The 24015-nt window shown below is 47.6% G+C and overlaps 1 protein-coding gene across 1 annotated transcript in view; it reads left to right on the top strand.

Annotated features, from left to right (window-relative positions):
- Positions 1–24015, top strand: part of DIAPH1 (diaphanous related formin 1) — a 99112-nt gene that overhangs the window by 18934 nt on the left and 56163 nt on the right. Inside the window, 10 exon segments of the mRNA XM_060253953.1 lie at positions 4319–4427; positions 4954–5064; positions 5801–5919; positions 7683–7799; positions 8256–8371; positions 8952–9016; positions 12180–12359; positions 14160–14513; positions 14515–14832; positions 17982–18105. Coding sequence (XP_060109936.1) covers positions 4319–4427; positions 4954–5064; positions 5801–5919; positions 7683–7799; positions 8256–8371; positions 8952–9016; positions 12180–12359; positions 14160–14513; positions 14515–14832; positions 17982–18105 — 1613 coding nt within the window.

Here is a 24015-nt window from a genome sequence, read left to right as displayed (position 1 = left end):
CCAAGACCAAACAATCTCGCCACCCCGTTCCTCCGGACCGGGAGGGTCGAAAATTGGACACTCTGGCTAAGAAAATCTACAGTTTTTCTTCAACCAACTCCAAGTTGAACAATTATTTAGCCTACTTTGCGGCTTACTCCTTCAACTTGGCTAACCAGATTACCCCTCATATTGCATCCATGCCTGACTCATCTCAGAAGACTGTGTCGTCTCTCGTCTCTGAGCTCTCCCGTGTCAATAAACAACAAATCAACTCTATCCGCCATGCGGTCTCCTGTTCTTCTCGAATTTTTGCAACTTCGGTGGCTTTACGTCGCCACGCCTGGCTGCGCTCTACCAACTTGCAGCCGGACATCAAACAGCGTATAGAAGACCTTTCCTTCGACGGTCTGGGACTCTTCCATGCGTCCACGGACGAGGTCCTTGCATCCGTCGATGACGGCCGCAAAAGAGCCAAACGACTTGGTGTCACACAACCAACCTCACTGCCCTCTAATAGGCAGAGACCGTGGAAGCCATCCTTCCAACGCCGCCAGCGGTCTCCCAAGTCTCAAGATTTCTGGAAAAGGAAACCTCTCCCAAAGCAACCTTTTCATCAGAGGCCACGGGCCCAACCTTCTAAGAAACAATCTCAGACAGGCAAGCAGTCTCTTTGACTCCCCCATCAGGCATACCAGACTATCCCCTTTTTACCCGAGTTGGAGTTCCATCACCACCGACTCTTGGGTCCTCACCATCGTGCGTCTAGGTTACGCAATAGAGTTCGTTTCGCCACCACACCACCACCACTTCATAGCCACACCTCCATCTGCTCTCTTGCAGCAGGAAATTCTGGACTTGCTCCAGAAGAATGCCATAGAACCCGTTCCTCCTCAACATCGAGGCACGGGATTCTACTCAAGATACTTCCTGGTCCCCAAACGCGATGGAGGAAAGCGCCCTATCCTAGATCTTCGGAAGCTGAACAATTTCATCGAATGCAGGAAGTTCAGAATGATCTCCCTACACACCATCCTGCCTCTTATTCCCAGGAACTCCTGGATGGCTTCCCTAGATCTTCAGGACGCTTACTTCCACGTGACTATCCGACCTCATCATCGGAAGTATTTAAGATTCGCTATGGGGCAAGACCACTTCCAGTACGTATCCCTGCCCTTTGGCCTCTCCACCGCACCAAGGGTATTCACCAAGTGTATGGCGGTGGTGGCAGCGGCTCTCAGACTCCGAGACATCACAGTCTTCCCATATATAGACGACTGGCTTCTCATAGCACCGACTCAGCATCGTTTGCAGACCAATATCAGCACAACGCTCTCCCTCCTCGATTCCCTGGGCCTTCGTGTGAACACATCCAAATCCCATCTCGAGCCCACGCAGGACATCAAGTTTATAGGAGCTCTCCTTCGCACCTCTCTCCACCGTGCTTTCCTTCCAGAGGATCGAGCAATCACCATCATCACCTTAGCCAGGTCAATTCAACGACAGCCCTGCCAGTCTGCATTCACAATACAACGCCTGCTGGGCCTCATGGCCGCCACGACTTCTGTCATCCACTTTGCCAAGCTACGGATGCGACATCTACAGCTCTGGTTTGTGAGAGCCTACCATCCTCTGTTGCAACCGCAGAGCACCCTACTCACGGTTCCCCAGAGAGCTCTCTCATCCCTTACCTGGTGGACGGTACCCAGCAATCTTCTCGCGGGCATGCCGTTCCTACCGATGCCTCCAGTAGCTGTTGTGACAACAGATGCCTCAAAGTGGGGATGGGGAGCCCACTTACAGGACAAGACCGTCAGAGGCCTTTGGACGCCCTCCGAGAGGGCCATGCACATAAACTGCTTAGAACTGATTGCCGTACACAGGGCCCTCTTATCCTTTCTTCCCCTGATCAACGGGAGCCATGTCCAGATCTCAACGGACAACATGGCAACTGTCTATTACATCAACAAGCAAGGGGGAACCAAGTCTCTCAGACTTTGCCGTATAGCCATCGTGCTCTGGGAATGGTGTCTGGAGCACAACATCCATTTGACCGCCGTTCACCTCCCAGGCGTAGACAATGTTCTGGCCGACTCTCTGAGCAGGTTTCGTCTGGACGACCACGAGTGGTCCCTCAATCCAACCTACCTCCGACGCATTTTCAGATGCTTCGGAACACCCATGGTGGATGCCTTTGCTTCACGGGACAATGCCAAATGCCCACGCTATTTCTCCAGAAGGGAGAACGACGCCTTCCTACACAGATGGACGGGCCCCCTCCACTACATCTTCCCACCAACCCCCCTACTGACTCGGGTTCTGACGAAGATCACACGAGACGGCACGGACTGCATCCTGGTAGCCCCCTGGTGGCCACGGCAACCATGGTTCACGAGACTTCTCCAGTTATCTCATCACACCTACCGTCGCCTTCCTCTCGTGAGCGACCTCTTGTCCCAAGCCAATGGTCAGATATTGCACCACAATCCTCAAGTACTGGCCCTAACGGCCTGGAGAATTCGACCTCCCACCTCTCCGCAGAGGTAGCCCACGTTATTCTAAACGCTAGGAAGCCCTCCACAAGGCTTTCGTACCAAAGGAAATGGAAACGCTTCTGTTCATTCGCGACTGCTAACCATCTACTCCCAGAATCAGTACCTCTCAATATGATCCTGGAGTATTTACTTTCCCTACAGAAATCAGGACTCTGTTACTCATCCTTGAAAGTTCATCTCTCTGCCATCTCTGCGTTCCACAACCCGGTAGACGGCAAAACAGTTTTTTCTCATTCCTTGTCCAAGTCTTTTCTCAAGGGCATGTTGCACCTCAATCCACCCGTTAAACCCCTTGTCCCAACTTGGAGTTTATCCCTAGTTCTTTCCTCGCTTATGAAAGCACCATTTGAACCTATGGCTACCATAGACCTCAGTCTCCTCTCCTGGAAGACAGCATTGCTGATTGCCCTTACCTCTGGAAAACGGGCAAGTGACTTATGCGCCTTCCGCCACGACCCTCCCTACACCATTTTTCACAAGGAAAAGGTTGTCCTCAGACCGGACCCTGCGTTCCTTCCTAAGGTTGTCTCCCAGTTCCACTTATCGACTGCGACCTCTCTGCCGACCTTTTTTCCAAACCCAACAGATCACGGACAACGGGCCCTGCATTCGCTGGATGCAAGAAGGGCTTTATCCTTCTACCTTGATCGTACACGGCCTTTCCGTAAGGACCCTAATCTATTTGTGGCATACGGAAACCCCTGCAGGGGACTCAAAATCTCTACCCAGAGACTATCTAAATGGGTAGTTAGCGCCATTAGGCTGTGCTACGAACTGGCTAAGCAGCCTCTGCCCGAAGGCCTTAAGGCTCACTCTACCAGAGCGGTCTCGACGTCTTCGGCTTTTTTGCACGGCGTCTCCCTAGAGGACATCTGTGCTGCTGCATCGTGGTCCTCTCCCTCCACGTTCGTCTCCCATTATGCGTTGGACGTTCGTGCAAGACGTGACGCCTCCTTCGGCCAAGCGGTCCTCAGATCCATCTTTCACTGAAATGGGGTGAGTGTATCCGCTTATGTCTCTATGTCATACAATCTTTGCCTTAGGCCATGTGACTAACCTTTTTCTTCTCCAGCACCCTCCTCCAGGACACTTAGCTGGCTAGTCACCCATGTGTGGGACTGCACAGAGACCACGAAGAAGATAAACAGGTTGCTTACCTGTAACTGATGATCTTCGAGTGGTCATCTGTGCAGTCACACACGCCCACCCAGCCTTCCCCGCTGCTGGCTTTTGGTACTTCTTGTCTTACCTTTTTAGTCTCTCTGCCAGTGGCGGCTGGAAGAAACTGAGTGGAATAGGCGCTCTCCCCCCGCTCCAGGCATGCGCAGTCGCTGCCTGCTCCCCAGGGCGGGAGGAAAGCGCGCCAAAAGACGTTATAAACGAGCTATTGGAGCTCCGAGGTACGGATCCGTTGCCTGCGGCAAGACCCATGTGTGTGACTGCACAGATGACCACTCGAAGATCATCAGTTACAGGTAAGCAACCTGTTTATACTTGTTTCCATCTCAGGAACATATGAGCATTTTAGTCATACTTTCAGGTTTTTTTCTTGCATACATGAGGATTAGGAATATTTGTTAGCAGACTGAGGATTCTCCATTCATTCATTCATTCATTCATTCATTCATTCATTCATTCATTCATTCATTCATTCTAAGAAGTAGCACAGAGACCTTTTTGAGGTTTACAGGAGCAGAGTTATTGCTTTTGCTTTGGAGGGTTTGATTTTTTTTCTTAGGCGTATAAAAAGTTGGTGCTGATTTTCTTTCCTTATTCCCACATAGGCATGAGCGTGTTTTGGAGGCCCTCACTGACCGAGCAGAAATGGATGAAGTGGAACGATTCAAGCCGTTGCTGGATGGTCTGAAGAGTGGCACCTCAGTGGTACTGAAGGTACTTCTGACACCACAGACTCTGTATGCCAGGCTCTGGTGGGGCGGGGGGTGGGGAGTTCTTCAGCCACTGGTAGCATTTGTATTATCCCTCGCCCCCCAGTAGCTCAAGTGACTTGGACTGATCTCTCTGGGAGAATCGTAGAATTGGAAGGGGCCACACAGGCCATCTAGTCCAACCGTCTGCTCAGTGCAGGATCACCTTAAAGCATCCTTGACGAGTGTTTGTCCAGGTGCTGCTTGAAGACTGCCAGTGAGAGGGAGCTCACCACCTCCCTGGGCTGCTACTGTCACTGCTGAACTACCCCTACTATAAAAAAAATTCCATTAATATCCCACTGGTACTATTCTGCCCTGTAATTTAAAACCATTATCGGAAGTCCTATCCTCTGGTGCTATCAGAAACAGCTCCCTGCCCTCCTCTAACAGCCTTTCAAATAATCAAAGGGAGCAGTCATCTCCCCCCCAAGAAGAAGGAAGAGGCCGAGGTTGGTCTGACACGGAATCTGCCTGTGTTGTTTCCTCAGGTAGCTTGTCTACAACTGATTAATGCCCTGATCATCCCAGCGGATGAGCTGGACTTCAGGATGCACATCCGCAGTGAGCTAATGCGTTCCGGACTGCAGCAGATCCTCAAGGTGAGCAACCACTGCTTTACATTTCCAGTTGCGTCAGCAGAGATGAAATCTGCCACCTTAGTGCCCCATTCATTGCAGGAAACCCAGCTGAAGATTCAGTGAACTCTGCTCAAGTACCTTGCAGGCCGATGCTTGGCCGCCGGCCCCTCTATGGATTTTTTTTGCAAGAGCGTTTAATCTTTTCTGGACCCCTTGTTACATTCGAGTCATTCGGAGTTTGAAGTTGCATTCTCATTGCACTGGATCCTATGGTCAGTGTTAGGACTGGGCTTTCATAGAATGGAATAGGCTGCTGTCTGTTCTCAGAGGATTTCAGTGAATTCATCCCCCAGAGTTAAAAAGGGTGTGTATGAACAGGACAGATGTCCAGCTGTATAGTTGGTGAGCATCTTACATTTGTATGATACTCCTGCAAGGGAAGAAGAAAGCTTGATAGCTCTTGCAAAACCTTCCGTTGTGATCTTTAAGGTCAAATTAACTTTTACAATATAATGCTTTGATTATTTTTTATTAGCATCTTATTTTTTCCCATGGGCCACTTAGCTTTTTATTCACATTTTCAAACAGCTTTTGCTGCAAAGGGTAGGAACGTGTTAGACTGAGACTCCCAGAATTCTGAGAGGAGGCATGAAGGGCGATTTGCAGGAGCAAAGTTGCTGTTTGTGAATCCTTCACTGAGGCAAAGAGAAGAGCTGGTGCCTGCAGAAATGAGAGCAGCCATTTTGTTTTTCCACAGGACCTGCATTCTCAAGACAATGAGGAGCTGAAGGTGCAGTTGTCAGTGTTTGAAGAATATGGGGAAGAAGATTCTGCTGAACTCCGAAGCCGTTTGGAGGACATTCGCATAGAAATGGAATATCCTTCTTCTGTTCTATAGGCTAGAGGGAGTGGGGAGATGTGCCCTCTCTTCTGGCCTAAACTGGTCCGTCCTCTCAGTCATTTGATTTGTGAGGTGCAGCCACAAGAGTGCTGCCTACACACATTCCTAATGGAGGTGCCGTTCATCTGTGTCCTCAGCAGCCCTTCATCTGTGTCCTCAGCAGCAACCCCTCCATTCCAGTAGCACAAGGCTCAGGCTACACTCCAGGTCACTGAGGGAAGAACTTGGAGGTGAGGATGGAATAGATTCTGCTTCTGGTCCCTCTTTGCAAGACTGTTGGAGATGGGAGAATAGACTCTTTGCTCCTGCTACACATGCACAGATGGGGAAGCAAAATTGAGGGTGCTTGGAGTTGGAACAGATGGCCCTGGGAGAAGCACAGAGAGAGGGTATGGAGAAGAAGGTTGGTGGATGAAGGGAGCAGAGCTGGACCATGGGCTGGGAATCAGGATTGGTTTTGGTGTGTGATGTGATATAGATTTTTGTGTGGTGCTTGGTCACCAGATGGCATCTAGAATATATACCTTTGTACAAAAATAGCAGATTAAAGAGTCTCTCTAATAGAGTCCCATTTAGGGCCAACCCATAGTGGCATTCCTTTCTATATCACACACCTATACATTTTTATCCCTCTTTTTTTTCAGGGACCTCCAAGGGCTTCTTCCCCCACCCCCAGTTATCCTTATAATACCGTATTTTTCGCACCATAAGGCGCTCCAGACAATAGGACGCACCTTCCTCCTGGGGGGCGATCCGCTGCCTCTGCCTCCGATCCGGCGCTTCCCCCGCGCCTCCCTGCCTGGCTCCATCTTCTTCCAGCAAGCGCTGGGATCGCTCCACATGGCCCCACCGCAAACCCAGCACTTCGCGAGCGCCGGCTGCGGAGGGGGCAGCGTGCTTCCTCCTTGCCTGTGTGCCTGGCTCCACCTCTGATGCTTAAAGCAAGCGCTGGGATTGCTCCCTCCGATCCCAGCGCTTGCTTTAAGCATCACAGCTGAAGCCAGGCATACAGGCAAGGAGGAAGCACCCGCCCCCTCCGCAAACCCAGCGCTTCGCGAGCGCCGGCTGTGGAGAGGGCAGCGTGCTTCCTCCTTGCCTGTGTGCCTGGCTTCAGCTGTGATGCTTAAAGCAAGTGCTGGGATCGGAGGGCGGAGGGAGCGATCCCAGCACTTGCTTTAAGCATCAGAGGTGGAGCCAGGCAGACAGACAAGGAGGAAGCACGCTGCCCTCTCCACTGATCTGCACTTTTTTTGGGGGGGAAGTGCGTCTTATGGTCCGAAAAATACGGTAATTCTTTGAGGCAATTCCATACATTGAACAAGAGTGGCTATCCCAAGGTCACCCTGTAGGAAAGAACCTGGCTGTCCTGGATCCTAGCCCTACACTCTGACCGCTACACCATACTGTCTCTCATATTAATTGGCAGCGGAAGCAGGTTAGAGAAGCCATCCTTAAGGAAAAATGGCAAGGCCTATGTTGAAACGAAGCAAAAGTCTTTCAGAAAATAATTTGTGTTGCATCTGAGAGAGAGAGACAGACAGACGCATGTTGTCAGAGAGTGGTGCCACACAGCAGTAAAACAGATATGTTCCCAGTGATGGAAACAGATTGCCCTGTCTTTTTTGAAAGACGTTGGTGACTGACAGTGTGGAGAGGGTTGAATGGGATGGGCCAGCTTTCCCTCAGACCTCACACTTTTCAAGGTGGCTTTTGCCTCCTTAACCTTTTCCCCTCTCACTGACTTTGGTGAGATCTTCCAGATCCTTCTCAATACCGTCAAGGACTCAAAGGCAGAACAGCATTTCCTGTCTCTTCTGCAGCACCTTCTGCTCATCCGCAGCGACTACGATGCCAGGTATACGGGGGAACTGTTTCAGTGCTGTCTGTGCCGGTTCTTGGCTGTGCTGCTTGAGGGGAGGGCAGAACAAAGGAATGTGTGTACTGCCTCAGGATACATGGACGAGGGTGATCGCTATTAAATGAATACATCTGTCAGACAATTTTTTCATCCTTGGTACTGGCGTAAGGCACCTTTTGTGAAGTGGGAATATTGCTGCTGTGACCTGAGAGAAGCTGAGTTGGCTGTGGAGAGGAGAATTGGAGAAAAGCGCCCGTGTAGACAGGCAGGAGGGAAATAAACCAGGAGTGATGCAGAAAGGGGAGCTCAACTGGCCTGATGAGAACTGGGGGTGCCTCCAAGATGAGAAACAGTCTTGTAATCTATAGGGATCCCTCCTGAGAACACTTCTTCTGGGAGATCTGTACTTTGGGATATCAGCATTAATTTTTTTCTCTCCCTCTTTGTCTGCAGGCCTCAGTATTTTAAGCTGATTGAGGAGTGCGTTTCCCAGATAATCCTGCAGAAGAATGGGGTTGATCCAGATTTTAAGTGCAAGCACGTCGACCTTCATGTTGAGGGACTGATAGGTGAGTCCGAACGCAGTTTGCTCGGCTGTTGGAGAGAGCTACGCTTTTTTCCCCTAGGCCCCCATCAGTATGAAGTGCCCGTAGAGTTGGTTTTCCTAGGCCCTCACTAGCAGAATAAATCAAGAGGTTTTTGTAATAAATACACATTACAGAGTGCTATATTGCTTGCTGTACATTTTTGGCATTTTGATGCAGTGAAGATGATGGGGGAGGGCAGAACTGAGGACGGCAGAATCCATTTTAATACAAAATAGTCATGCCCTGGGATGTCGGCACTGGTGCAGTGAAGCACAGGGGAAGCACAGTGCACTTGGAGTGATGCACAAGAGTTCTCTGCCAATACTCTTCCTTACTGAGGCATGTTGATGCCGGAGGTGAGATCAGCTGCCAGCAGGAGGGTCTTAAAGGTTGTTAAGGGAAAGGCGTGGTGGACACTGAGTTGGCTCCTGAAAGTGAGGCCTATCCCAGATGGAGAATAAGAATTATGTATAAAAACTGGACTTCCTTGAGCTGCTGTGGCGTGTGGGTGCGCGGGTGCCAGGATTCCCATTATGATTCTCCTTTGTTGCTTTCTATGTAGATAACTTGGTTGACCAAACTAAAGTGGCAAAAAGTGAAGCCAAAGCAATTGAACTGGAGAAGAAGGTGATAACCAGTTGGTTTGTCTTTTATACTTTCTTATACGCCACGTCTTCTGCGTTTTCCTTCCTTTCCTTGTCTTCTGTTCCCTTCGTGAACCCATTGTTTCTGCAGCTTTTTTTTATATACTTTACATTTTTATTAATTTTCCAACCATAACAAACAACCTTAAAACACACTAAACAACAAGACGATTATAATAAATGCATATACTATACTCAAGGCATTATTATCATTAATACTAAGCACTCCTAACACTTTTCTATCATTTCATAATGTTGCATATATCATCCGTGTTTCAAATATACTGTCATTCATTATACAATATTGGATTTAGGAAAAAAGTCTTCAGTAGTACGAGAAATTAATATATTTTTTTGGAATATGCTTTTCACATTCTTCTTCTGAATTTATATAGTTGAAAAAGGGGAATCATTTCTCAATAAAATTATTGTTCTTCTGCTGTATATCAAGTACCCTTATTTGTATGGTTTCTGCAGCTTTTTAACATCTTCACTTTCTGGCTCTTTGTCTTCTATTCTTCCTTTTTTTCTGTCGTCTTGTCACCTTTACTCTCTCCATTTTCTTCTATTTTGGCCCTGTCTGTTCAGTTTGGCCAATAAGCCCTTGGAGCAGGCCCCATTTTACTTGTCTGTAATAACAGGAGGCAGGCAGGTAACCAGTGGCTTTGGACAAATGTTTTGGAGATAACAGCAGGTCCCAGAAGTTGGTAAATAACCTCATAGCTCAATTAGTCCAAGTTTGTTTGCTAACAGAGCTGCATAAAAGCGTAGGAAGATCCTGTAATGTATGAAAGGGATGTCCAGAGATGCTGGAGCAGTCCTCTTGGATGTGGAAGGAATGTGCTGCCCACTTCCCCATAACTGGTCTGCTTGCCTCCCCTTCCCCATAACTGTCTTCTGGTTTCTGTTTGCCCAGACGCATTAAAGACTTGAGTCAAATTTGCTTTCAGTGGCAGCACAGAAGCATTTTATTAACATGCTCCAAAATTCTCCCTTTCCCTGCTTGTTTGTTTATTTCATGTAAATCACACTCTTGTTCCAGAGAATTCTTAAGCCAAGATCCAACAAAAATCATCTCAAAAATCAAGCTAAATGTTTTTATTACATAAATTTAAAAACCCAGTTTATTACTAACTGGAAAACACATACAAGGAGCAACTTTCAGGATACTGCTAGAATTCTTCCATCCTAAATGTGGTTTCTCCTAATTGGTGCTTTCTGGAGGAACTCATTAGATGTAATAGAAGGATCTGTCATTCAAGAGATGTATTTCTCTCCATGTAGAAGAGCCATGCGATTGAGCCTGGATGGCCTCATGCTTAGCTGTGGAAAGGGCTTTATGCTATGGTGGGCATAAGAATGGCCTTTCCTATGTAGGGGATGAAAAGGGGCCCATGAAGGAAAGAGCTGTGTACATGAGCGATGGAGAGGTGAGGCGGAAGGACAAGAAACTTATCTGAAAATAAATCATTAGTGGAGGATGCAGTGTCCTAGAATATGCATTTCGTTCTTTTCATGTTGAGGCTGTGATACCTTCAGAGGACAAAAGAGAATGTGAAGGTTGGTGGACTGAAGGAGGAAAGAAAGGGAAGAGCCTTTCTTGTGATCCCCCTTTATAATTATCCCTGGACCCTTCCTATGTTCTTTAGCTGCGCTGAATTTGAACCAGGAATCCTTCTATATATTTTCTTTCTTGGGAGTCAGACTGATTTCCAAACAAAGATAGAAGCGACTTGGGTCCTCCAAGGGGATAACCTTCTTACCTCATAAAACACCTCATCTCCATCATGGAGGCCATAGCGTAAGGTCAGAGCATGCACTTTACATGCAAAAGCCTCCAGATAATCCCCAGTATTGAACATAAGAACATAAGAGAAGCCATGTTGCATCAGGCCAATGGCCCATCCAGTCCAACACTCTGTGTCACATAAGAACATAAGAGAAGCCATGTTGGATCAGGCCAATGGCCCATCCAGTCCAACACTCTGTGTCACATAAGAACATAAGAGAAGCCATGTTGGATCAGGCCAATGGCTCATCCAGTCCAACACTCTGTGTCACATAAGAACATAAGAGAAGCCATGTTGGATCAGGCCAATGGCCCATCCAGTCCAACACTCTGTGTGACATAAGAACATAAGAGAAGCCATGTTGGATCAGGCCAATGGCGCATCCAGTCCAACACTCTGTGTCACATAAGAACATAAGAGAAGCCATGTTGGATCAGGCCAATGGCCCATCCAGTCCAACACTCTGTGTCACATAAGAACATAAGAGAAGCCATGTTGGATCAGGCCAATGGCCCATCCAGTCCAACACTCTGTGTCACACAGTGGCCAAAAAAACCCCAAGTGCCATCAGGAGGTTCACAAGTGGGGCTAGAAGCCCTTCCACTTTGCCCCCCCCCCCAAGCACCAAGAATACAGAGCATCACTGCCGCGGACAGTTCCAATAAAAAGCTGTGGCTAATAGCTGCTGATGGACCTCTGTTCCCTATATTTGTCCAATCCAATATATTGGAGGGCTGGGAAGGACTTTCTGTGACCCAGGAAAGCTGCTGCCATTAGAAAGGAGATCCTGGCTAGATGAACCAGAGCAATTTCCTGGGATCATATGTAGGGTATTATCATCTGCTTTCCCTATGAATGGAGACACAGGTTTCCTCTTCTTCCTCAGTGGGTGAAATTGCTGCTGCCTTGTAGTTCACAGGCAGAGTTGGGCCTATTTTCTTTCCTCTTGTTCTCTCCTCCTGCTAGTGAGAGGATGAACAGAGGGCACTGGCTGTCCAAAATGGTGGCAGCGAGGGGTGGGGGGACACAGAGGCTTTCCCTCTATGCTACCATTAAAGGTTTGTTAATATTAGAATGTAACTTGACAGACCATCATCTAATTTGTTAATTTCCTTTGCCCTCATCAGAAGTTTTCCTCCACCAGCTTGTGCCCATTACCTTTTGGTCCCCTGTGGTTATAAACCCCTTTCTATTTATGGGAGCTGTCTCTGTATTTAACAGTAGCAAGCTCCCCCTTCCCTGTCCTTCATTGGAGTTGCCTGTTCTTGTAGAAACTGAACATGGGATTCCAGCCTGAAGCCAACCCAGCATGGAGTGCATCGTAACAACTGTTGTATGATATTTGTTTCCCCTCAGCTGGAGTCTGAGCTGACTGCCCGGCATGAGCTGCAAGTTGAAATGAAGAAGAAGGAGAGTGAATTTGAGCAGAAACTCCAAGATGTGCTTCAAGAGAAGGAAGCGCTGGAAACAGAGAAACAGCAGATCGTGTTGGAGAAGCAAAGTCTGGAAAGTGCTTCGTCAGCACTGAATGATGAGGTCATAGTGGTGGTGGTGGGATGTGGGATGAGGCTGGAAGGTTATATAAACTCAGTCCGTGCCTGTTTCGGCCCAAGCGGATCAGCAACAGGTGTTTTGTCCACAGAGATTTTAAGGCGCTGGTCTGCACTCGTGGGGGGGTCCCCAGGTCTGTGTATTGAGAAAATGTGAAATATTAAAGAGACTGGCTCTGTCAACGATCTCTTTACCTGCCCTTTCTGTATTTAAGCACCATGAAGTGCTCAGGTGGAGAAAAAATGTTGCTGTTAAGCAAAGAACTGGGGAGTGAAAAGCATATGGCAGGATAGCTGTTGAGTGATAGCGGACAGCATACAAGTGCAGTTCGGTTGTGGTAACTGACTTACGATATGATCGAATGGACAAACTCATTGATAAAACTAAGGGAATGCCAGATAAGGGAAGAAAGAGAGGATAAGTTGTTTGTGGCAGGCAGAAGGAAGGAGCTGTGCAGTGGGGGTTTTATAGCCTGCTTGACCCTCTCATAACGAGTGCTGTATTTGAGGTGCATCACAATGAGGAGGGTGTAGATGGGAATGACCTAGAGAGACAGAAATATGGCAGACAGATGAGATGACACAACAGTGAAGGGAGGTATTTGTGAGTTTCCTGCATTGTGTAGGGGGTTGGACTAGATGACCCTGGAGGTCCTTTCCAACTCTATGAAGTTCCAACATCAGCTTCCCAGGAGCAACAGTCTCAGTTGGAATTTGGTCATTTTGAGAGTTTTTCTTAAAAAAAACCCTGAAAACTCAATCTTAGACAATTAAATTTCTGTCCCTGCAGCCTTATGGCTCTCCTTTACCACATTGCAAAGCGAGCTTACAGCTGGACATTTTCCTGGGATCTGTTGTTCCTTCTCATTACAAATAATGCCCATTTTCCAGTAAACCTTTTCTCTTGTGAATTCAACCATAGTCTCCCATGAACTTTGATGCTACTGCAGTATCCCCTGTCTGTTTTAGTTCTGTTAAAGGAGTGATATTTTCCCCAGTGTGAGGCAATGCAGACTTGACCTTTAATTATCAAACCCATAATAAATCGTAATCATCATACCCAAAGGTGTTACCTTAATCAAGGTTCTTTTTGGATCTGATTGTGAATTATTTCCTATCATATCAATTCTTTCCAAAACAGCTGTAAAATTAGGAGGGTTAATGTTGAATGTATTTTAAAATGATCTTTTCAGGTACCAAAATAGAATCGTTTGGGGACACTAAAATTGGTGCAATATGATCTATGAATAATCATATCTTCAAATCAGTGATCCCAAATTAATTCCCCTTATCTGTTATATTTTCATGTATAGCCATTGCTGTAAGTGACTCTATGTATAGTACAAAGCGTCTGTCTTGTCAGGCAGGGCCAAGAGGGTCAGACAAAGGCTAATCTCACATTTAGCTGAGTCATGTTGTGCCTGGATCTAAATAAAATGGATATAAAGTTTTTCAAATATCATCTGTGCTGAGAAGAGTTAAGGAAATAACAAAATGTCCAGAGCAGTATTCCCTCTAAGCTGAGTTAGTGCGAGCTAGCTCACAGATTTTTAGCCTCCAGCTCACAGATTTTTGTCTTCGCTCAGGAAGGATGACCCCAGAGCACACTAATTTATGCAGTAGCTCACAACTTTAATGCCAGTAGCTCACAGAGTAGAATTTTTTGCTCACAAAACTCGGCAGCTTAGAGGGAACATTGGTCCAGAGATGTCCAGATGATAGAGAGGCTGTTGGGGGATTGGATTCCCTGCTATAAACTTCACCTGTTCTACTTTTTTTGGTTTAGGTGGCTGTACTTAAACAAGAACTTGAAGATGCAAGGAAGAAAATGGAGCATATTGCCTCATCTTCTGTTGGTGTCCCAGCACAGCCTTCACCCAGTGGGGTGGCCATTCCTCCTGCCCCTCCCCTGCCTGGTACAGCTGAAGTGCCACTTTTGCCAGGAATGTTAGTAGTGCCACCGCCGCCACCTCTGCCTGGTGCAACCGGAGTGCTGGCTCCGCCACCACCACCACCTCCGCCTCTTCCTGGTGCAATTGGAGTGCCCGCTCCGCCACCACCACCTCCGCCTCTTCCTGGTGCAGTTGGAGTACCACCACCGCCACCTCCGCCTCTTCCTGGTGCATTTGGAATGCCGCCACCCCCCGCCACCGCCTCTTCCTGGAGTGCCTGGAGTGCCTCCACCGCCACCACCTCTTCCTGGTGGGCCTGGAATGCCACCACCACCGCCACCTCTTCCTGGTGGGCCTGGAATGCCACCACCACCGCCACCTCTTCCTGGTGGGCCTGGAATGCCGCCACCACCGCCACCTTTTGCTGGTGGGCCTGGAGTGCCACCTCCTCCCCTGCCTCCTGGCTTTGGGGCTATGATGCCTGCAGCTCCAGTTCTTCCATTTGGATTGGCTCCAAAGAGGGCTTATAAGCCAGAAGTTCAGCTTCGAAGAACCAATTGGTCCAAGGTGGCCTTCTGCTCGTTGCTTACTAGATATTCCTGTCCCACTTGGGGTTGCTCTTTCCTCTTCTCCATTGCCAGTCACCTCAGTCCATCTGTTAGGCTTGAAAGGATTTCCCTCCTTCAGCTTATCCATGCCATTTCCTGTTGTCTAGCATTAGGTGGGTGGTCGTGATGGTGAGGAGGGATGATTAAGGTTCACCTGATGTCATAGGCCCTTTTCACACTTACCAGTGGAAACCAGAAGGGAGAGGGAGCCAGTATTGTGCTGGCCTGGAGTAATCCGGGACAGGGATGGGAGTTTTCAGACACATGGTTTTTTTTCCCGGTAGGGTTCTGTGATTGAAGTGAGCCATTTCACACTATTCCGCTTTTATCTCGCTTCCACGAACGCTGGCTGTTTTCGCGCCCTTTTTTGCCCGCCGGCACACGATCTCTGGCCTTTTTTTTTGGGGGGGGGGAACGTTGGACTAAGATTGCTATAGCGCTATAGCGATGTTTCAAAACAGCACCACCATAGGATTGGATACACAGTTCAAGTGGGAAGAGAATTTACAATGCCTGGCAATCTGAACATGGTCTGTGGCTCCCCCGCTAATATTTATACCTGCTGCAGCTTGGCACAAGTCACTTTCCAGCCAATAGCCTGTGAGCATGGATGGGTGCACATCAGGCTGGGTTAGCAACATCTGTCTCACCAATCACTGTTGGTCTGTTCTCCAGCCGAAACCTGCTGCCCTATGGGCAACCCCTCTTTAAGTGGCAACAGCCCTCCCCGCAATAAATGTGCCTCAGAGTCACCTACTAACCAGTGACATTCCTGTGACTCCTGTGTGGGCATGGAAGTGATAGCAACAGGTGACAGACCAATGCCTGGTGCTGTGATCTCCCGCTTGAACTGTGTATCCAATGGGGCACTTGTTATAAAGTGTCAGCCGCAGCGATCTCAGGCATCTCAGTGGAGCCCAGGCATCCCTATGGTGGTGCTGTTTTGAAACATTGCTAAAGCACTATAGTGCTATAGTGATCTTAGCCCGACGTTCCCCCCCCCCCCCAAAAGCTGGAGGTCGCGTGCCGGCAGGCAAAAAAGGGCGCGAAAACGGCACTCCCGGAATCACTACAGGACATTTCACACAGCGTCCCATAGTGATTTCAACCCGGAAGGAGGGGTTGAAAACTGAAAGAAGTTGCTCTTTGTTAATAACGACTCAGGCATGCCTCACTCATGGGACAGCCGTGGGACTGTGTGAAATGGTAACAGTATTCCGGTAGCAGCCAGTTACTGAATCGGGTCTGTCTGAAATGCCAGCAGAAACCCGTTACTGTTCAGTAACTGACCAGCTGCCATACCGGAATACTTAGACTGTGTGAAAAAGCTCATAGTAAATACAACTGGAATCAGTGTGAAGATAAGCAATATAAGATCACCACCAGAAGCAATAAAACTTTCACGGAAAGCGTGTAAATATGCATTTTTAGTAAAGTAAAACAAAAACAAAACTAAGGAACACGGAACATTCTTGAAATTTTCCCCACAAAATCTCTCAACAGTCACAAAGAATGATAGCCTCTTCAAATAGGACTTAATGAAGATGTGGGTGAAGTCTTTAAATTCTTCGTGTTCCGCTCGTGATGGTACAGAGAGAATAAGGAACCGCTTTTAAAAGGACTCCTCACGGTTTCAATAGTTCTTCCTCAGCCTCTTTCTCCCGATGTTACATGGAGCCACAGCTCTACTCTTTACAACATGGATCCATGCATGCTCTAATTTGCTGCTACCAGCTTTCCCTAATAGAAATTCCTAAAACATTCCTTTAAAAAGCACGTAATAGAAATCCCTAAAAAAAAAATAACAGATGCTAGAGAGACAGCTTTTTTAGCTTGTTACTGCAAGAAGCCAAGACTTCTGTGGCACCTGAAAAGTTAAATTCTTTGTGAACTAGAGTCCATGCCATCAGATTCATTAAGGTGTCTTCTTAGTAGGTATACATATGCATATGCGTGCATTCATTAATACAGCAAAATACAATCTATTTTATGCCTTTGCGGCCCTACCAAGAGGCAGCACTAAATATGCAGAACTCCGATACGCACCAGGAAAGAGTCGTGACTCCTGCCTAACATCTGTGATTAGTGATGCTCTCTTTCTAACCAATGTGGTGTGTGGAGGCGGTGGGGGGGAGGCAGAATCAAATTTATTGGGAAACTAGTTTAGCGCAGTAGCTCCCCACTGGGCGTAACGCTTCATGCGACTACCATAGGGGTACTTCTGGCCTGTGAAAGTTTCCGCCACAACAAATCCTTTTGTGTACCTCCCTCCCTCCCTCCTCACCCCGGCTGCTCCTAGTTGTTGGGAGACCCTCGAGAACAGAGCAAGTGCGATGCAGGAGGCCGCAGCAAAAGAGGGAGGTGGCAGAAGTCCATTTGCAGAAGAGCTCACATAGGATGGCTGCCAGTTCCCCCTTAAAGCCGCTGCAGCAGATTTTGCTCTGCTTCCGAGACTGCCTTGAACCTCAGGAACAGCTTTTCGGGGAGTGCCCAGGATGGAAAGGAGAAGGGGAGAGATGCCTGTTCCAGGAGATCATTCGGTTCGTGGGTTGGAGGATCCAACCTGTGTTATGTTTTTAATATACTGCTGGTGTCAAGTGATAGCTGATTTACGGCAACCTTGTAGGGTTTCCAAGGCAAGAGAGAAACAGAGGCGGTTTGCCATTGCCTGCCTCTGTGTTAAGGTTGCCAGCCTCCAGGTTGGGGCTGGAGTTCTCCTGGAATAGCAGCTGATCCTCAGACTACAGAGGTCAGTTTCCCTGCAGAAAACGGCAGTTTCAAGAAACTGCAGAAATGGCAGTTTCAAGGGTGGACTCTGCCGTCACAACCCTGATGAGCTCCCTCCCCAGGCTCAGACCCTAATCTGCAGGGATTTTGCAACCCGGAATTGGCAATCCTATCCTGCATAGTGACCCTGGATTTCCCTGGTGGCTTCCCATCCAAATACTAACCAGGACTTGACTCTTTTTGGCTTCTGAGAGCTGACGAGATCGAGCTCCCCTGGGCTTAAATACGCAGGTGTTGATTTTTATTTCCTGTGTAAAACAAACAAAAAAAAGCATACAAGTGTGCCATAAAAAGTTGTGACTTTGTCTTGCCCCTCTTCAGATTACGGCTCAGGAGCTCTCCCAGGACTGTTTCTGGGTCAAGGCCAAGGAGGACCGGTTCGAGAACGATGAACTCTTTGCCAAGCTGACCCTCGCCTTCTCTGTCGCACAGAGCAAATGTGAGTGCTGCACTCGGGAGCAGGGGAGGGGAGGAGCTGCCTTCTGGAGGGCATCCCGTGGGAGCAGCTTGTCCTCACGCCCACAGATGCCGCGTCAGAAGTCACTGTTATGCAGCCAGCAAGTTTCTTGCATATTTTCTTGGCGAACAGCCAGAATTTTTGAAGGAAATGCCCGTGTCCCTAAATTTGTGATCAACTCTTGCCGGGGAGCCAAAACTCCTTGCCACTTCCTCAGGTGGGTTTTGAAGTGTTCGACACACAGCTTCCCTTCAAATATTAGTGTTTTACTGAGAGATGTGTCTAAGACTTGCCTTGGGGATTAGACCAAAGGTTCATCTTCTTAAGCACTGTTGCTCCATGAGGAGCCATCCAAAAATGTCTCAAAGACTTATGGGTAAGGTACGGTAGAGACATCTGTCCCGTTTGCAGCTGAACCTCTGCTGCCTCTGAACATGGAGATTTCAGTTTTTTGCAAATAGCACTCGATGGTCATATTTTGTAATCTGGTTTTTAAAAGCATGGCAAGGAATATGCCATGATTCATGTTAAATGCATAATTTAGCTGTGCATTGCGTGAAGGCATTTTGGTGATCTTGAAACCTGCAGTCAGAAAGCAGTGCTTGACAGCCTCAAGTTTAAGACTTGCGAGAGGAAGGGAGGGCAAACAAATTCTCTCTTGACCCTTTTTCCGCTGGCCACAAGTCTCAAATGCCCCTTCTTTTAGTAGCCTTTTATTTCTAAGCCAAAATGTTGCAAATGTGTCTTTTCTCCTGAGAAAGGTGCTCCGATTATCCTTGTGTTTTCTTGTGCTTTCTCCAGTTCTGCAATACCCTTTTAAAGATTGTCATCAGAATGCCGTGTAGTGGTGAAGTGTTGGCACACCATAAATTATTCTTACTGTGCTTTTATTTTATTTCCCGTCTTTTTTTCTGTTAATCCCTGCATTCTGAATTGACTCTCCGACTGGACTGCTTTGTAGTGGAGAGAGGGGAAGGGGGGAAACAGAGACCTTTCCCATTTGGCAGTACAGTACTGTTTTGGAATCTCTTCCTGGAATCCTTTGCCGCTCATGAGAACTGAAAGCATGCAGGAGGAGGGGAATGATAGGTGGATGGGACTTTGTTCATGTAACGTGTGATGTAGGATACTCACTCGAGTCTGTTTTTCCCTTTCTTCATCACTTCACTGGTGATTGAACTGGATGCCGTCAACGATGGCTGATTGCAGCTAAAGGTGAGTACTTTGTTTGACAGCTTCTTTACTGTATATTTATAATTTTAGCAGATGGTGGAACTTCTAGCCTGTGTTAATTAAAGTTGCAGTCCTCAAAACAGTGAATGCTATGCCAGATACCAAGTTCTGACTTAGAGGGGAGGGAAGCAAATGGCTCTTACCTGTGATGCTTTTAAATGAACTCTGGAATTCCACTTTAAAAACCCCAGTTTGTGCAACCAGAACAGCCAAGCTTTTTGTGCTGAAGTTACGCAGCAAATGGGATCAGTTCACATAATTTGTGTTGGGACACACAACATGCTTCCTATTCCTGTTTACTTTTTGTAGATTTTGAAATGAAATGAAATATGAAGCTGCCTTATACTGAATCAGACTTCTGGTCCATCAAAGTCAGTATTGTCTTCTCAGACTGGCAGCGGCTCTCCAGGGTCTCAAGCTGAGGTTTTTCACACCTATTTGCCTGGACCCTTTTTTGGAGATGCCAGGGATTGAACCTGGGACCTTCTGCTTCCCAAGCAGATGCTCTACCACTGAGCCACCGTCCCTCCACCATTTTGAGTGGTGGACTTGGGGTTAAGCTACCTGGGACCACTGGATGTCATTCAGTGTGCAGAGGCAGGGAAAGGACCGTAAATGGACAAAGGCAGAGGCCAGTCAAAAGTGCCATCAACCCTTTGTCCATACAGCATGTGTGGATGACAGGAGTCCTTAACTAGCTGTCTGGTTCTGTCCTGCGCCGTCACTTAGCCCCAGTTCTCACAGACCTCATAGACCTGAATCTGGGCTCACACAGTTCTTTCATACAGAAATATTTATGGACAGAAAGCGAAGCGTAGATTTTCTGGTGAGAGTCCTTTCTGTTCGAAGGCAAGGGATACTGTAATGAGAGTGGTGCCTCCAACTGGGCTATGGAGACAGGACTAAGCTGCAGCTTCCTACTTCCTCCAGTGCAGGGGGAAAGCCCTCGTGGCTGGTAACATGTAGATATTGGAAGGATTCTGATTTAAGCTGTAAGCGGTGAACAAATGTGGTATCATTCAGAAGCAGAGAAAACATTAAAATAATCAGGGTAGCATAAGAATAGGATCAGATTTTTAAAATGAGGAAGCAAAGGAAATCCCTTGGACTTGATTATGCCAGATTGGAATCCAAGGAGACAGATCTGTCTTCTTGCCAAAGAACAGCAGGCTTAATCAAGATGAGAGGGGGCAGGATAGTCTCCATTCTGAAGAGAAGGCATGCTAGAAGGAAGTTCAGCATTTTGCACACACACCCTTGAAGGAGGAGGACACGTTGGCTACACCTGGTCCCCTCTATCCTGGGGGTTCTTGACCACCAAGGTCAAGGTCACAGAATCTGCAGAAGTGCCTGTTCCGTAGTGATGCACAAACAGGGAGGCTATTCTTGACAGTATTGATTGTGCATTAAAGAAAACCTTTGATGACTGAAAAGTGCATTGCTTGGTCAAGATCCACATCCATAATATAAAGCTGGAGTATCATCGATCTTATTATGAACTTGGTTTCCGGGTGCAGATTAAAAAAATGCACTCAGGGCGGCCAGATACGAAGAGGGTGTTGTTCCCCCAGATTTGTAGAAACAAAAATTCTTAAACTTAAAAAAAAAAAAAGGTATGAGGGGAAGTTAAAAAAAAAACTCTCAGAATTGTAGATGCCTTCTTAGGCAACCCCAGAACAACATTCCAGAGGCTTCCATGCCTGTGTCAGTGTCTGGTGGAGCGGGGGAAGAGACTGAAAATGCTACGTGGGAGGGAGGGAGGAAGCAAGAAAAGGGAGGGGCTGTGGAGGCTACCAGAGGGAGAAAGAGATTCTGGGGGTGGGGGCCAGTGGGGAGAATGTGTTTCTTCCTTCTTGGTGAGTCCTCGCAAGTCTCCCACTTATACAGACCTCTTGCACAAGACTCCTCTTCTTCCAGGATCATAAATGAACAGGGCATCTTTTTGCTCCATATAATTTGAATTCGAAACATAACCTAAGTAAAATACTATATTAGAAATATTCAGTATTGCCAGTTGCAGTGAGCAATAATATCAGGCTTGCTTATCCCAACAAGTCTCAGAAGAGTTCAGTGTCTTTCATGTGCTACTTGGGAGGCAACGGTGGCCAGGCTGTGTGACCTCGGACTGCTTCCCTGCCAGCCACCCCATCAGGAGCAACTCTCCAAACCTTGCTCGGTGGGGTTGGTGGAGAAGCAGGACACAGTATATTTCCATCTGGTATCCAGGCACTGGATTACTTGCTGGTGGGTCAGCCATAATTTGTCAAGAAGATGGTTGCCGTTGGTGAATTTCACAGGAAGGGTTAATATTCTTCCATGAGTGTTAGGCGTGCTGCACAAAACATCCCAAAAGGCACGGAAGCTGCATACACAGACCACTTGCGTGTTATTGTTTTTGTACAAAGATCGGCTTCTTAATCTGAGCCAGGCAGGGCAGTCTTGCATCTTTAACAGGCCTCTAATTAAAGTGACATGCTTGTGCTTAATCTTGTTTTAATGGGGTTGTAGGGAAGCAGAGCATCAGTGCCTAGAAGGCACCGGCTGCACTTAGACCTCAGTGTGTACATCAGCCACATGCTTTTCTCTGGCTGTGCCATCTTGCAAAGAGCAACTCATTTGTTCCAGCATTTAGCGAAGGGCCCTGGAAACGAGGGTTCAAGCCAAGCTTCTTTTCTCGTTTTCCTGTTCTTCAGGGGCTGTGCCAGACTCCCCTTCTTCTTGCACAAAGTCAGCGGGAAAGCTGATTGCAACATGGGATCCTTGCATGGTAGAGATTCCTGCTGGTGCTTTTCAAGTGTGTGCTAGCGGCTACTTTCTGTCTGCTTGAAGGGCTTCTGTCCATTTCCCAGGCACCAGGATATCTTCACAGGGCAGATGGCAGTGCAAGCATGCCAGGCTGTAGTCTTGGCATGGCTTTTCAACCCAGGTGGACTGTTGCCTGGCTAATTTATTTTGTTCAGGTCTGTGGCTTTGCTGCTGTGATAGGTGATGTGGGCTGAGAGGACAGTTGACCAGCTGTTCTCTGATCTCCCCGCCTTGAGCAAAGAATGGTTCCCAAGGGAGCCTTGGTGCTTCTTTCCCTTTGTGGGCTCTGTCCACAGCTGGGGCTATAATCGCAATGCTCTTAGAGCTTTTTTGAGAACTGTTAACAATATCGATGGAGGCAAAAGCAGAGAAAGAGCTGCTCGCCTTTCCTCCCCGCTACTCCTGGGTGATTCCTGGCCTTTGCAGGTTTTCCCTGTGCATCAACTCTGACTGAAGTAATAACAAGATCGGGTTGGGCAAAATGCAGTGTTGCACGTTGGCATTATGCTTTTCTGGAGCATTGTGTAATCAGGAGGCCATTGTGTTGAATGCAGTGTTGCACGTTGCACGTTGGCATTATGCTTTTCTGGAGCATTGTGTAATCAGGAGGCCATTGTGTTGATGGAGCTGATTAAACAGCGATTGCAGGGCAGTCAAAAACATCTTCCATCCAAGATGCTTCCAAGTCTTGCAGTTCAAAGATTCTGGTGACATCAGTTGAACCTTGTGCTCTCTCTCTCTCTGTCCCCCTCCTCCCCCAGTATCTCAGTGTCACATGAATGCAGGGAGGCCAGGGCTGCCTAAAGCTTGCTGTCCTTTCTATCCCTGTCTTTTTGGAGGTTGTTGAAATTGCTTCTAGGAAGGTTTACGAAGGACTCACTCCCTGTAAATGGGAGCAGTGTTTGTTCTGGGGTTTTGTTTTGTTTTAAAATAGACTTTGGATCTGGGGTCTGCCATTGTCAGTTCTGAACCTTGGAGATGACTTTCCCCATCTGAACATGAAATTAGACTTTCCTTGCCGGTTCTTTGCATTATCATGGGGGGGTCACTTGCTTTGCAGCAAGTGGGAGAGGCAGACCCTGTTCTTTCACCAGAGTTCTCAGGGAGTTGGGGCCAGCCACGCACAGCAGCTAGCAATGGGGAGTCCTGCCATTCATTTTGCATCCTTGAAATGAAGGATGAGAATCAAGAAGTTGGTGGACAGTTGATGACTTGTAGCTTGCCAAATGGAAAATATTGAGATACCTTCTTGGGGTTCAACATTAAAAGTCTCAGTGTGTTCTGGAGGCTCTGTTTGTTCGGCTCTTTCAAGATGGGCCAGAAATGCAGAGGCCTTTCAGGTATATTTTCATGTCACTGAACCGAAACATCAGTGCTGCTTTCCTAAGGTGGGAACAACAAAACATAGAGCTGAAAGGTACCCCAAGGGCCATCTAGTCCAGCCCCCCTTCACAACACAGGAAATTCACGACTACTCCCCCATACTTGCCCAGTGACCCTTGCCCTGTGTCCAGAAGAAGGCAAAAAATTTCTAGGATCTCTGGCCAATCTGGCTAGGAGGAAAATTCCTTCTTGACCCCATAGGAATGATTACCCTGGGCATGTAAGAAAGGGCCATGAGAGCCAAGTCTCATCCCTTCCTGCCCTCCCTCTCATAATCTGCTGAAGTTCACAGAATCAGTTTTACTATCAGAAGGCCATCTAACCTCCAAAGGAGAGCCCACCCCCTCCTGAGGAAGCCTGTTCCTCTGAGAAACTGCTCTAACTCTCAGGAAGTTCTTCCTAATTTTTACCTGAAAACTCTTTTAATTTAACTTCAGTGATTTCTAGTCTGACTTGCTTGAGCAACAGAAAACAACT

Source organism: Heteronotia binoei, chromosome 14, assembly GCF_032191835.1.
Source record: "Heteronotia binoei isolate CCM8104 ecotype False Entrance Well chromosome 14, APGP_CSIRO_Hbin_v1, whole genome shotgun sequence".
In the NCBI taxonomy this organism is placed as follows: Eukaryota; Metazoa; Chordata; class Lepidosauria; order Squamata; family Gekkonidae; genus Heteronotia; species Heteronotia binoei.
The sequence above is the reverse complement of the archived record's forward strand: the minus strand, read 5'-3'. Positions and strand labels throughout refer to the sequence as shown.